The sequence below is a fragment of the Monodon monoceros genome, unplaced genomic scaffold, assembly GCF_005190385.1.
Source record: "Monodon monoceros isolate NGI ecotype Baffin Bay Population unplaced genomic scaffold, NGI_Narwhal_1 Super_Scaffold_16, whole genome shotgun sequence".
NCBI lineage: Eukaryota > Metazoa > Chordata > Mammalia > Artiodactyla > Monodontidae > Monodon > Monodon monoceros.
This window is the reverse complement of record NW_021703772.1, coordinates 7,773,011-7,787,880: the sequence shown is the minus strand read 5'-3', so window position 1 is coordinate 7,787,880 and position 14,870 is coordinate 7,773,011. Positions and strand designations below refer to the sequence as shown.

The 14,870-nt window shown below is 46.3% G+C and overlaps 1 protein-coding gene across 10 annotated transcripts in view; it reads left to right on the top strand.

The window, feature by feature from the left end:
* Positions 1-14,870, top strand: part of DIS3L2 (DIS3 like 3'-5' exoribonuclease 2) — a 373,313-nt gene that overhangs the window by 256,942 nt on the left and 101,501 nt on the right. For all 10 annotated transcript variants that reach the window (XR_003793808.1, XR_003793807.1, XM_029224426.1 and 7 more), the window contains exon 11: positions 1,210-1,322. Coding sequence is in view for 8 of the 10 variants with exons in the window: in XM_029224426.1 (XP_029080259.1) it covers positions 1,210-1,322 (113 nt within the window). In the remaining 2 variants the exon portion in view is untranslated. The remainder of the gene's footprint in view (positions 1-1,209; positions 1,323-14,870) is intronic.

Genomic DNA, 14,870 nt, shown 5'->3' with positions numbered 1-14,870 from the left:
TTAGGTATGATTCTACCAGCCTGAGTCATCTGACCATGTCTCTGGTAGAACTCATAGAGAAGACAGGGCCTGTTGAAAAAACAACTCCACCAGGAAGGGACAGGGCAATTCTAAAATGGAAAAAAAGTAGGTCTTTTACCACAGTAGGCAAACAAATTGTTGATTCGTTCACTCAACAAACATTGAGTGCCTATGGTTTGTCAGGCATTCTTCTAGGCACTGGGCCTACAACAGTGGACTTGACACAAAAGGCCCTGCCATACTGGAGCCTGCACTGTAGGGGCAGACAGTAAACACATGAGCCAGTAAAGATGTGCTGTGATATCTGATAGTGGTGAAAGCTCTGAAGAGAAGACCACGAGAAGCATCTTCAGTTATGGATTAGGTGCTTTAACAGAGGGCAAAGAATCTCTTCTTGTCCTGGGATTCTCTTTCAGTTGACCCTTACAAGGTAGGAAGGATTTTGATGGGCAGATCCTGTTGTGATTATTATCCCAAGTGTAAGAAAAAGCATGAGCCAAGCAAGCATCTGAATGGGATGAGGTAAGATACGTTCTGGGAATGGAAAGCAGTTTCCCATGACAGCTGCGTAGAGAGCATGTGGAGGATGAGCCATAAGGCTGGCGAGGTGGACTGAGGCGAGCCCGAGCAAGGGCACGAGTAACAGGCTAAGGAGCGACATCAGCAGACCCATGGGTACGAGAGGGGTGTTAGCAACAGTGTGAAGGGCTAGGTGGGAGGGGGTGGAATCAAGGTAGGAAGGCCAGCCGTGGGGCCGAGGAAAGGCTGTGGCAGACAGGAAGGGCAGTGCTTTCAGGGGCAGAGGCTGCAGGATTTAGGCATTAATTCCTTCTAGTGAGCTGTAAGGATTTGTTCCTCATCCAAAAGGAGTCTTCTTTTACAAGTCTACTGATGTTTACTCAAAGACGAGAAGCCTTTAGAAATGGTAAACATTTGTAAAAATGGTTAATGTGATTGGTTAATGGTTAATGGGATAAAAATCTCATCATCTGTTGGCAGTACAATGAGGAAAGTAAATAGAGCGCACACCGCAGTGGGTAGGTGGCGCACCGGGCCAGCCTGAAAATGGCAGCCTGTACTCCAAGCCCTGTGGCCTCTGGGAGGGACATGCCTTCTCGGGATGGATTCCCAGGAGGGATTGCCCTTGCCTTCCATTCCAGGCTGATCAACCTTCTTGTGCATCTACAGGCAACTTTGAAGTGGGAGTTCACATCGCTGACGTCAGTTACTTTGTTCCTGAGGGATCCAGTCTGGATAAAGTGGCTGCTGAGAGAGCTACAAGTGTCTACTTGGTTCAGAAGGTAAAAATCAGTTTCCAGTTTCTTGGATTGAAAGACGTGCTTCTATTTAACCATCGTCCTTTGTTTGTTTGTTTGTTTCTCCTTAAAAACATCCATGAGGGACAGCAATCTTGTCTGAACATCTTTTCTCGCATCTAATGAGATCTTTAAAAAATGGTTTTCCCCGGAAAAGTGTTTGCCCTCGGTTATTGTATGTTTTCCTGTTAGGCCCTTGTATGTCCAAGAGGAGCCAGACTGAGGCGTTCTCAAGGCAGGACACAGGCACTCATCTCAGGCCTTCAGACTGGCCCTGCCATGTAAGTAGCTCAGACAAGTGGTCAGCTTCAGAAAGAAACGAGGAACTTCCAAACTGTTGTTCCAAAGTGGGGCTCAGCAAACTCGGCCCACACCGGTCACAGTTTTTGTGAAGTCTTACTGCCATACAGTCACACCCGTTCATTTACGTAATGTCTGAGGTGACGTCACACTACTGTAGGAGAATGGAATGAAAATTTACTAGTGGCCTTTTAAGAAAAAGTTTCGAACTCTGGTGTAAAGAGTGGGGGCTGGTCTGCTCTTGACCTGCCCTTTACAAGATAACCTGGTACATCCCAGAGGTGCAGAAGCAAAGGGAGCCAAGTCTGGGCTTTTCCTCTTAGTCCTGATGTTGCCTCTCTTGCTAAGTCACCGAGTCTCTCTAGACCTCCTTTGACAAGTACTTAATGATGAGCGCCAGGCACTGCCCTAGGCCTGGTGGTGAATAAAAGACCACTCCTGAGTTATTCCCTCACTAGAGCTCATGAATTCCTCTCCAGGCTTCTTCCTCCTCCATTTGACAGTCTGTTCATCTGCTCATTTGGCTCATCTTACATCACTGACTGTATCATGACTTGCACCTCCTAACTTCCTTGAACCCGGTGATCCAGTTTTGGATTGCTACATACAACTGGCTTGAACCTTCCCTCCTCCCATGCCCTTGGACATGACTTCTGATGTTTGCACTTTGACTGCACTTAGGTGAGGGCTATATCCCCTCCATCTACCCACGTATCCCATGGCCTTCTGGCAGCTGGGAGCCCTTTACCTGGCCCCGTCTCTCAGGGGCGAGAAAGCAGCCCAGGTGCCAAACCTGCTCCATTCTGGGAACTTCCAAATGTCATCACCTAGAGAAAGGAAACAGCTACCCAGTCTCCCTCCACTGCCTGCTCTGATTGGCAGCTCCCGCCGCCAGCACGCCTGTGTGCTCACACGGCTGGCAGAGGAAAAGCCAGGCTCTGAGCGCTGCCCTCACTCGTAGCATGTCCTGGGAGGCCACTGTACTTTGGGGCCCTCCCTGTCTAACTTCTGGGAAAATTCAGCCTGCTGCCTGCTCCGGATGGAAGTAGCTCGTGGGGTGCCAGGCTGTAGGTTTGAGAACACCAGCAGCATAGGGATCCTGGAGAGGCCCTGGGAAGGCGGTTCTCCGAGCCCCTGACCTTTATGAACCTGCAGATCTTGGCACAGCACTGAGACACATCTGCAGGACAGCATTCCCCTGCTCTTAGTTATCGCCGGCCTCTCTTCACTACCACCCCTTCCAAACAGGGGCTTGGGAAGCTCATGCTCCTGAGCACACGCACCCCCGCTTCCTGCTGGTTTCCGGTATGCACTGGCCCTTTTGTGGACTTGCTGTCTAGACCCTGGCAGGGAGGCCACTAGGGGGGTCTGTGTGCTGCTCACTCTGAAAACGCCCCACCCCTAGAGTCCCAGGAACCTGACCCCATGCTTTTATGACTGGGCCATGGCCGTAGGGAAAGACTAGTGTCATCTTGGCAGTGCTAAGGGTGGTAGCAGATCTTTTTAAGAGGCAGTGCTCTCCTGGGCTCTGTTTTCTTTTCCTAGCTAAAGGTCTGAAAACGGTCACTGACTACTTCACGTCGGTTCTCCTGGATGACCCTGTGGCACCACCGCCATGCCTACCACCTCCCCATCACATCATTTCCTGGAATATACTATCTGCCAGGGGTCTATTCAGACACAAAGACAGAGGAACCATATTCCAAATGCATGATTGGCCTGGGGCCCAAGGCTTGTAAGTTCACCCAACTGTTACGGTATAATTTCATTCCAAGTCTGAAACCAAGGCTCTCTACAAATAGAGGCACCAACTTCTGTCAAGGGTTTCTTAGCCTGTCCCTCTTGCCTGTGGAGCCCACTTCTGCCAGAACTACCACCGCTTCAACACGGCCATCATCTAAGGTTTTCACCCATTCCATAAACCCAAGACCTTCTGTTGCTGTCCTCTGAGGCACAGTATTAGGACTCCTGGCACCTCAGCCATACCTGGCAGCATGTGTGACACGTGGAAGATGGACTTCCATACATACCTCTGCCAGGTCCAACAGACCATGTCATTTGGCCTTTGAGTGGCCCAGCCGTCTGCTAGCAATAAAAGCACAGAATCTCTGCTGAACAGAAGGGTTGCTGCACAGTGGAATCATCATTCATTTCCCCAACCCTGCCTTGTACAGATCCATTACTCCCCCACTTACATACATGGTCCTGGACCACTTACACCAGCAGTCTTCATGCTGGCCTCAGGAGGGGTATGTTCTAGAATCTCTGGACTCCATTTCCAGCAAAGTGCCTATGTGGTGCCCACAAAGGTGTTGGCAGTTCTAGAACAGAAGTCTTCTAGGACAGTCCAAAAGTTCCTAGGATTTCTAGCATTTACCAAGTTCCTTTCACGTTTCCAACCTGTCCACCCCAATAACTAACCTCTCAGAAGGGAAGAGACAAAAATTAACTCAAAACGAATCACAGACCTCAATGTGAGATGTAAAACTATAAAACTCCTAGAAGATAACATTGGAGAAATTTTAGATGCCCTTGGTTTGGCAATGACTATTTATTTGTTTATTTTACGTTTACTTATTTTTGGCTGCATTGGGTCTTCATCGCAGCACGCAGGCTTTCTCTAGTTGTGGTGAGCAGGGGCTACTCTTCATGGCGGTGTGCGGGCTTCTCATTGCAGTGGCTTCTCTTGTTGCAGAGCACGGGCTCTAGGTGTGAGGGCTTCAGTAGTTGCAGCACATGGGCTCAGTAGTTGCAGCGCATGGGCTCTAGGGTGGGCGAACTTCAGTAGTTGTGGTGCGTGGGCTCAGTAGTTGTGGTGCGTGGGCTCAGTAGTTGTGGTGCATGGGCTTAGTTGCTCCACGGCATGTGGGATCTCCCCAGACCAGGAATCAAACCCGTGTCCCCTGCATTGGCAGGCGATTCTTAACCACTGCGCCACCAGTGAAGTCCAGCAATGACCTTTTAGATACAACACCAAAGGCACAATCTATGAAAGAAAGAGTTGATAATCTGGACTTAATTAAAATTAAAAATTTATGCTCTGCAAAAGACACTGTCAAGGGAATGAAAAGATAAGCCATGGACTTGGAGGAAATTTGCAAAAGACACATCTGATAAAGGACTATTAGCCAAAATGTACAGAGTACTCTTAAAATTCAACAATAAAGAAATGAACAACCCATTTGAGAACAGGCAAAAGACCTTAATAGATATTTCACCAAAGAAGGTATACAGATGGCAAATAAACATATGCAAAGATGCTCCACATCATATGTCATTAGAGGAATGTAAACTAAAATAGCCATGATGCTACTACACTCCTATTAGACTGGCCAAAGTCCAGAACACTGACAACACCAAATGCTGGTAAAGATGTGGAGCAACAGGAACGCATTCATTGCTTATGACAATGCAAAATGGTGCAGCCAGTTTGTAAGAGAGTTTGGCAGTTTCTTATAAAACTAAACATAGTTTTACCATATGGTCTAGTAATTGCACTCTTTGTTTTTACGCAAAGGAGTTCAAAATGTATGTCCATGCAAAAATCTGCACATGGGTGTTTATAGCAGCTTTATTTATTTTATTTATTTATTTTTTTGCGGTACGCAGGCCTCTCACTGTTGTGGCCTCTCCCGTTGTGGAGCACAGGCTCCGGACGCGCAGGCTCAGCGGCCATGGCTCACGGGCCCAGCCGCTCCGCGGCATGTGGGCTCTTCCCGGACTGGGGCACGAACCCGTGTCCCCTGCATCGGCAGGCAGACTCTAAACTACTGCGCCACCAGGGAAGCCCAGCTTTATTCTTATTTTCTAAAATTTGGAAGCAACCTCCAAAATGTCCATCAGTAGGTGAATGGATAAACTGTGGTACATCCAAACAATGGAATATTATTTGGCACTAAAAAGAAACCGACTATCAAGCCATGAAAAGACATGGTTCCTCCATAGGAACCTTAAATATAAATTACTAAGTGAAAGAAGCCAACCTTCAAAGGCTACATACTGTAAGATCCCAACTATATGACTTTCTAGAAAAGTGAAAATTACGAAGGCAGTGAAAAGATCAGCAACCGCCAGGGACTAGCAGAGAGGGAGGGATGAGTAAGTAGAGCGCAGAGGATTTTTAGGAAGTGAAACTACTCTGTATGGTACTATAATGGTAGGTACTTCTCATTATACATTTGTCCAAATTCATAGAATGTAAAACACCAAGAATGACCCCAAATGTAAACTATGGACTTCGGGTGATAATGATATGTCAGTGCAGATTCATTAGTTATAACAAATGGACCACTCTGGTAGGAATGTTGATAATGGGACTGTGCATGGGGTGGGGGGCGGGGGGGATATGGGAAATCTCTGTAACTTCTGCTGAATTTTGCTGTAAACCTAAAACTGCTCTAAAAAAATAAAGTCTTTTTTTTTTTTTTTTTAATTTTAAAGGCAGGGGGAGAATGGGACTCTTCTAGGCCTTGACTGCAGCCATGTCCTTTAGGGGCTGGAGATCCTGTGGCCTGTGGCCCAAGTTTGGCTCCACCATCTTGGTCAGCCAGTGGTTGACAGTGATGTCTTCAACCCCATGGTGGAGGTTGTCCTGTCTGGAAGCCTCTACTCCCTCTCCAGAGAGTGCTGGCTCTGACGTGCATTGTCCCAAACGGGAGCCAGAGCTATCACCTGTTCAATCCAGTGGAGGCCCTCCCCAGGGACACCTAGCACCTCCTCTCCCCTGCCCCATAACAGTACTTTCTGGATCACTGCAGCCTAGAACATGTAACCAAAACCCTAGAGCTCCACCTGCTCCACGAGAATTGGACATCTGCTTTCTTCAGGGGTTCAGCTTTGCCTGCCATTTATACTGGGTGCTCAGAACCACCGTGTAGGTGTTTTCGGCCATTCCAGAAATGAGAATACAGGAGGAGAGGGAGATGGAGTTGATTATTAAGCTGTGAAATTCTGGGTCAAAAGCTGCATGATCATCCAAACCCAGTTGTAATTAACAGGGTGTTACCAGTGATAGGTGACCTCTGTGCACAGTGATACCTAAAAGATCCAGAACTTTCAGTCATCTCTCAATAAGAATGGAAAGCTTTATCCTCATCTGAGCAGGAGATGTTCTACCCCAATGACTTAGCTTGTTTCAGAGCAACTATGCCCCTATCTGGCCTCTGTGACCTGTTCAAACCTAAATGCTGCGTTAAGAACTTCTGTTTGACCCCCATCCCTCACAGTGTCTACGGCACCTGTGCCCAAGCTGTGGGCGGATATACGTGGCTTAAGGGAATGCAGCACAAACGTGTTACCCACACATATCACTGAACATCAGCACATGAGGCTTCCTCCCTAACCTCCCCTCCCATGGCCATGAAGCTGGAGCCATCACCATTCCATTGTTATCCATATGGACAGTGCTGGCCTTTAGTTTGTGTTTATATTTTTGCAGGGCCTGTTCAACATTTTTCAAGTTCATATCCACCTAACCTTCACTCACAACCAGACAAGACCTGTTAACCTGGGACTAGAAGAATTATTGTTACTGTTACACCCCTTTCTACTGATGGCATTCCTTGTCCACAGTTGTCTCCACTCATTTGTTTAATATCCTCATTCATAGTAACTGTAGCCTCAACTTCTGAGCTTCCGTAGCATGGCGTAGCCAGCGAGTACCTAAGGAACCATGAGTTACTTAGGAGGATCTTGCATTTCTGATAGGCCAAGAATGGGAATAAGGAATATGTCAGTCAAGCCTGGGTCTCATAAGACATTCATATGGAAGATGCTGTTTGACTCTCCTCTTCAGTACACACAAACCATCTGTTAGTACCAATACTCTGGGTCTTTGGAAGTGCCAACGGTCATTGAATCCCTGGCCTGCCAACTTCACCCCCCTCAGTGGCTTCCTGCCAACTATGTCTGCTCCTCCACATTGTATCCACCTTACCAACACTTGATGGACAGCCTGAGGCAGGGAGCCCAAGTATCTTCTAGCTTGTGATACCTGGGAATGTCACAGCTAATTGGGATTTACTCTACTAGGAAAGGTGTGAGAAAGAGAACCCAGCTCCCACCTCAGAAGTCTGCATAGCCCACAGGATAGCTAAAATAAAGACATTTAGAGACTTCCCTGGTGGTCCAGTGGTTAAGACTCCATGCTCCTAATGCAGGGGGCCTGGGTTCAATCCCTGGTCAGGGAAGTAGATCCCACATGCCATGACTAAAAACAAAACAAAACAAAAAGATCCTGCATGCTGCAATTAAAAGATCCTGCATGCTGCCGCTAAAGATCCCACATGCCGCAACTAAAAAAAAAAAAGATCCCACATGCGGCAACGAAGTTCCCGCGTGCCGCAACTAAGACCCAGCACAGCCAAACAAACAAATAAATATTTTTTTTAAATGAAGACAGATAACACCAAGTATCCACGAGGATGTGGAATAGTGGGAACTCTCACTACTGTGGGGAAGGCAAATTGGTACAACCACTTTGGAAAACTGTTTGATAGTGTTATGGGCTGAATGTTTGTGTCCCCCTCAAATTCATATCTTGAAATCCTAACCCCTAATGTGATGATCTTAGGAGGCAGGGCCTTTGGGAGGTGATTAGGTCAAGGGTGGAGCCCTCATGAATGGGATTAGTGCCCATATAAAAGAGACCCCAGAGAGCACTCTCATCACCATGTGAGGATACTGCAGGAAGGCGCCATCTGTGAACCAGGAAACGGGCCCTCTCTAGACACTGAATCTGCCATCACCTTGATCTTGGGTTTCCAAACCCCAGAACAGTGAGAAATAAGTGTGTGTTGTTTAAACCACCCAGTCTATGATAGTTTTATTTTAGCAGTCTGAACATAGTAAGACAGGCAGTGTCTTTTCAAGTTGAATGTATGTACACACTTTGTGGCCCAGCATTTCTGCTTCTGGGTATATACCTAACAGAAATGCATGCACGTGTTACAAAAAGAATGTGTAAGAATGTTCATTGCAACACTATGCAAAGTAGCCAAAAAACTAGAAGCTATTCAATACCGTCAGCTATAGGATGAACAAATAATTTGTGGTATGTTCACTCAGTGGGATGCAATACAGCAATGAGAATGAAGAAATGACAGCTCCACACACACACATAATGGTGAAGGAAGCCAGACACAAGAGTAAACACTGTACGAGTTCATTTATATAAAGTTCCAAAACAAGCAAGGCTAGAAGTCAGGATAGGGACTACCGTTGGGGGAAAAGGGCCCATCTGGTAAGGGAGCTTCTAATGATTCTTGATCTGGGCACTGATGGCACCAGTGTTCAGCTTGTGAGAATGCATCAAGCTTTTCCTTTATGACGTGTGTGTGTGTGTGTATAATACTTAAATAAAAATATGTTTTTATTTTGAAGCTTTTTGGGGAGTGACTTTTCCTCCACTCTGGCTCCTTTCAGTATATATAACCAGCCTAATCAGGCAAAGGAGCCACATCAAAATCCAGGTAGCTTACTCATCGCTTGGCCCTCCAGAGAGCACAGCTCTGATATTTGTACACTGACTACACTTCATATAACCTCAGGTTGGAGACATCCCATCCACACCTCCTGCCCCAAAGTGCAGTTGGCTAAATCCAGCCTTTGGCCCAGGGCCTCTTAGGGAAGGGGGATAAGACTTCAAAATCCCTTTTATCTACAAAAGCTATAACGTTATAATGGAAAGAGCAATAGAAGTAGCAATCAGACCACATAAAGTGAATAAATGTGAAGCGTTCTCCCCACATGGATTCAAATATTTAAGAAGTTTCGGCACAATTCGGGGTTTTTCTTCAGAGCAGGTGGCTTTCTCTTATCTAGCTCCGCACTCTCCTTTTATAGCCAGGAATTATGTTTCAGATTCAGAAAATGAGAAAAATAAAATTGGGTTAAATAAGTAAGCCTGTTTCCTTTGCTCTTCTCTTTCCTTTGGTTTCGTGATTGTCATAGTTCTAGAATTTCTCTTTGGGAATGCAGAGTTGGGACTCTTAAGCTCTGGAAATGGGGAGCTGAGTGGAGGAAGGGCCCCTATGCTCCCGAGCGGCTCCAGGCTCCTGCTGCCAGGCACTGCCCCCAGCTTGGCACGAGTGAATGGCGCCAGCCCACAGCCTTGGGCAGCAGCAGCTGTGCATTCTGATTCCTTTGAACCACTACTCTGACCTTTCTTACTACTCATTTGTGTTTCTTAAAGGACAGTGTCCAGGAACTTTTCTGCTGTTTGCACTTTACTTTGCCTGTAAAAGTCTTCTTGAAAGCTGGCTGAGCTGCTTTCCCCTCCTCCGGGTTCTCTCTTGTTTGGCGGAATCATTTCTCCCAACTTCATCAGATGAGGGAGGGAGTGTGTGTGTCGGGGGATGGAGGTGGGGATGCCGGTTGATTTCCCATCTGCAGGGAATGTGGGACCAGTTTCTTTTCATTCAATGTCACTGACCTATAAGTGTCTGATGTCAGAATTACAATCTAAGCTTGACTTGGGAAATTATCCCGTAGATTAGTACAATATACAGTGAAACAGATCTTGGGTCGAAATACCATCTTACTGTCCAAATACCATCATACTGTCTTTTATTTATTTATTTTTTAACATCTTTATTGGCGTATAATTGCTTTACAATCATCATACTGTCTTTTAAATGAAATTCTTTTTGTTGGGGTTTTACTCAAACTAATACGTATTTGGTTACTCTTATTAACAATAGGGTGTACTCAGGAGAAAAGATAAATTTATATATTGTCCATTTAAATCCTGTGGAAAAACACTCTTTCTTTTTGACAAAAGGTAGATAGCTATCAGGATAGGGGACAGCTGTCTGCCTGAATTTAGGCCTGTCCTCAGAAGGACACGACATCTAGCCAGTTAATATTTCCAAGCTATCTTCTCTGAGAGGAAAATACAATGTAATTGTTAAATTTAAGGTAATTTTAAAAAAATAAGTGAATAAGTTTTAAAAGTAAGAGAAAACGTAAACAGCTGAAACCTAAACCTAAATTTTCTGCCTACTGGCCCAAGCACTCGTGTTATTTTAGGTGTGAAACAGCTCAAATGAAAGTTTGCCCATAAATCTCTACGATATTTTATTGGTACTGCTTTATAATAGAGATCAAAGATTGGGATTGGAAGCCCGTCTTAATGTGGAGTCCAAAGAGTTTTAAGATGTTCCTTTATGACCCCAGCATGTTGTCAGAGTGTTGATGTTTTGTTAATGTCAAACTGTGTAGCAAAGAGTTGATCAAATTTGGAATTCATGGAAGGGTTGATATGAAAAAGAAAACTCTTTAAACAGAGATGTTGGCTGGCAAATGGATTATCTCCTTCCTTTAAGTTGTTTCAGCATGTGAGTGGGGAGCTAGCTGAGTGTACCTTATTGTTAAAACCTCAAAGTCCTCAGAGACCAGGAGCAAAACTCCCCAAGGTCTCCGGCTCTGACAGCCAGTGGGCACTGAGGGTGTGAGGGAGGTTTGGGAGCCAGCAAAGACCTGGGCAGAAAGGGGCAGGAGGGGCCCCTGCAGCCCCTCCTGGCACTAGAGAACCCCCAGTGGGTTGTTGACGTCTGGCCGCCTTGAGCTGTTACAGCCCCCATGTCGTTGCTATTCCCTCCTGTTCCTTTTCACCTAGATAATTGATCTCTCCCCCTCTGTGGCCCTTTCCGCTGGTCACAGGGCTGTCCTGGCTAACCTGTTGCTGAACTTGGCCAGCTCGCCTGCTGTGGCTTTAGCAGATGTTTCTGCTCTCTGAGGCTAACATAAGATTTTAGTCCTGTTGGTACCCCCACCCAGCTGCCTTGGGCAATTTACCTAAATGATCAGTTTCTCTCAGTTCTCCTAAGCCCGAATCCAGAATGCTTAGAAAGGCAGTGTCCTATCATCAGTGTCCTTTTTTTCCATGACAGCTTTTAAGCTCTGTCCTCACCCAACTTTGATTCTGGCCCTGAGACATGCATAAGAAGACTTAGCACCCTTTAAGCCCCTTTCCTTTTCTGCTACTAAAGTGCCACCAGTCTTCACCCAGTTAGCATATATTGAGTACCGGCTGTGTGCCGGGTGCCTGGTCTATAAAGATGAGACAGGTGCTGATCTTGCCCTGGAGAAGTCAGGGGAGGCGGGCATGTAACAGTTACTACACACTGGCCTGCTTGTAGTTACAGAAGTGCTCCGAGGTGAGGATGTATCACAGAGGAGAGAGAAGTTGTACCTGCCTGGATTGGTGGTGGAAGAGGATCTTCTGCAAGAGTCAGGAAGCCTTCACAAAGCAATTGATTTTTGAGCAGTGTTTCAAATTTTGAGTAGAAAATTTCTAGGTAGACAAAAGTAGGTGGAGAGGGCATTGCAGGCAGAGGCTAGAAAAAGCATGGAACGTCCAAGGAACAGTATGTAGTTTGGAATTGCTGGGGTCTGAGCTGCGGGGGGAGACAAGAGATGAAGTTGCAAAGAGAGGCCTGGGGCGGCAGGCTAAGGAGCTTGGGTTTCATCTTGAGGTCAAGTAGAGAAGTGACATCACATTCTTTGACTAAGATAGAAAATCACCTTAGCAACTGTGTGGTTGAAGAATAGTGAGGCCAGAGGTAGGAAAATTGTTATCAGTATCAGGGCCCTTTCCCTCAGTCATGGCCCCTTGAGTCTGTGAGTGACCACCCCAAAACAGACATGGACCTTTGCTCACAGAATCTTAGGAGAGTAGACCAATATGGTGGTGTCCAGCTGGAGACCCCAGGAGAACTAGAGTAATAGATGTCTTCAGTCTGGGGCCAGAATGGACATCCTGAACAAGGAGCGTTCACATTTGCCCCCAGATTGCGTCCCCTTCCAGTCATATCACGGGACAAAGAACAGGGCTAGGCACCTGGGAGACCTTAGCTTCCCACTGGCATCTCTGCTGTCTCCTTGGAGATGGGGTCTGCAGGCCCTCTGCCGACTTCCTCTTGAGACCCCTTGGCCTTATTGAAGACATTTGGGCCTTTCCTCATTAACAGGACATGCAAAAAATCAAATTACTGAATTCAGCTCATCAAATATTGGGGAAGATAAGGGCAACGTATCCTAATATAAATGGGATTGCAGATTGTCATCGGGTGGAATTTAGTAAGAAGATACGAAAGTCTGCAGAATAATAAGGAAATCTTAACCAGAATAATTTCAACTCTAGAACTGTGCTGCTGGTTTAGGAGACTTAGGATGTACCGCAAGAGAGACGAAGATGTCCACACTTGAACGGTGGAAGAGGGAGAGGAAAAGACTCATTTGAGAGACTTAGAATGCAGAACCTACAGGACTGGGGAGCTGATGGGGTGCAGCAGGGAGGGGAGTCATCCTCCTCCACACGGTCTGGTGATTTTCTCCATCACGGCTCAGCCATGACTTGCAAAAGCAGGAAAGGCAGATTGTAAGAGCGATTGTGGAGTATGCAGAGCTGGAAAGTGAGGGAGTTTGAGAACTTGGAAGGAACTCTCCACGTGGCCCACACTGAGTAGTGAAGCTGAGTGCGGGCCAGAAAAGCCATGACTGGGGAGAGCTATCGGGGGCTTGGGGTGCGCGTAAGCATTCGTACGACACCGGTGATGGCCAGCAGTTTCTCAACTGCCGGAGAGACCCTGCTGCTCTTTCCCAGTTATACATTGTGTTCTGCACTTAGGACCCTGCCTCGGAGCCTCTCCAGGTACCGTGGCAGATCTCACGTACCTGATGAGGGTGTGGGGACCACTACGCTGTTGTCTAGGTGGGTCTCCCTGAAATAACAGAGCTCGTGTTTGAGGAAGCAGCTTATGGAGAGTGGCCGTTTGTCCCTCCAGTCCCCCTCCCACGGGGATCCCTGCTGTGCTGTGGACTGGACTTGACACAAGTGCCGTGTGTCACGGGGCACAGTCCCAGTGACACTGGCGGAAATCAGGCCCAATTCATGAGAGGCCCTGACATGCCAAACCACAAATGTAATTGTAACATCTTCACCCCTTTTCTTTTGAGAAATAGCAGCCTATTTACAAAACTATGTGGATATAAAGATAAAGACTGTTTTCTCGGAATTCCGTCTGAATCCTGCCCCAAGATCTAGTGAAAGATTATTAAAAGGAATGCCCTTTAAAAATTAGGCATAATTATACTACCCCAAAAGTTTTAACGTTTAGCTTTTTCATGAGCACTTGGGTTCTTTGGCATCTGACCATTGCAGTGTGAATATTAAAATGTTTCCTTCTGTGTAAGACACAGGGTATCAAGCAATGTTTATAACCTGGGCAACAGCTGACTGTACCAATGGTTTTAGGAGAGAATAGCCAAAAACGTTTATCTTGTACTTAAAATACTAGCTGCCTGTGAAATTCTTATGTAAAGATGTTTAAATAGGAGTCTACCATGTATCAATATTTCATAGAATATTTTATGTGATGGAATAAACAGTAAACATAGAAAAAATAGGTGATTTGTATTCTGGGCGAAAGTCAGCCATTCATTTGTAAACCAGAAGTGTCTGCTGTGTGTCAAGTGGTGGATAGAGAGAAACAGTCCTCATTCCTGAAGATACCATGGTCTAGTGGGGAAGAGAGGCACATAAAGAAGCAGTTAGGGTGAGGGTAAGAGCTATAGAAGCTCTTACATGAGAGAGCAGGGAGGATGCAGTGAGTGACTGTTTAGGACTGCCTCAAGTCCTTTTTGAGAGAGCAGGGGCCCTGGGGAGGAAGTATACAAAACGCAGGGAGTGCTCCAGCCAGGGGAATCCGGGTAAGTGTTTCAGAGATGCTGATGAGCTGAATCTTAAACGATGTACAAAGCTGGCAAAACATCCAGAAAGGTGCTCCAGGAAGAGAGAACAACATGTGCATGAACTGGAGCAGCAAGCAGGCCTGGGTGGCTCTGGTTACTGCATGGGAGGGGGCCCCAAGGCAAAGGCTGAAGGAAAGTCTGAGCCAGGGGACCAAAGGACCTGGCAGACCATGGCGTGGCCAGTGAGCTGACTTTTATTGAGCATCTTCAATATTGTTTTACTAATAAGAGAACCAAGACTCAGAGAATTATACTAGGTTCCCCAAGTTGCACAGGAAATGGTGAGCCCAGGATTAGACCCCCCATGCCTGCCTGGCTTCAAAGCCTTTGCTGTTTTTCCTGAGATGTGCTGCTCATGAGTCTGGGTCTCACCCTTTTGGTTCATGGTCTTTAGACTTTTCTTTTTTCTTTTTCTTTTTTAGTGGTAAAGGCCTTTTCTGCAAATAAAATCTTAACCCCAAACTCCAATACGTAAAAATA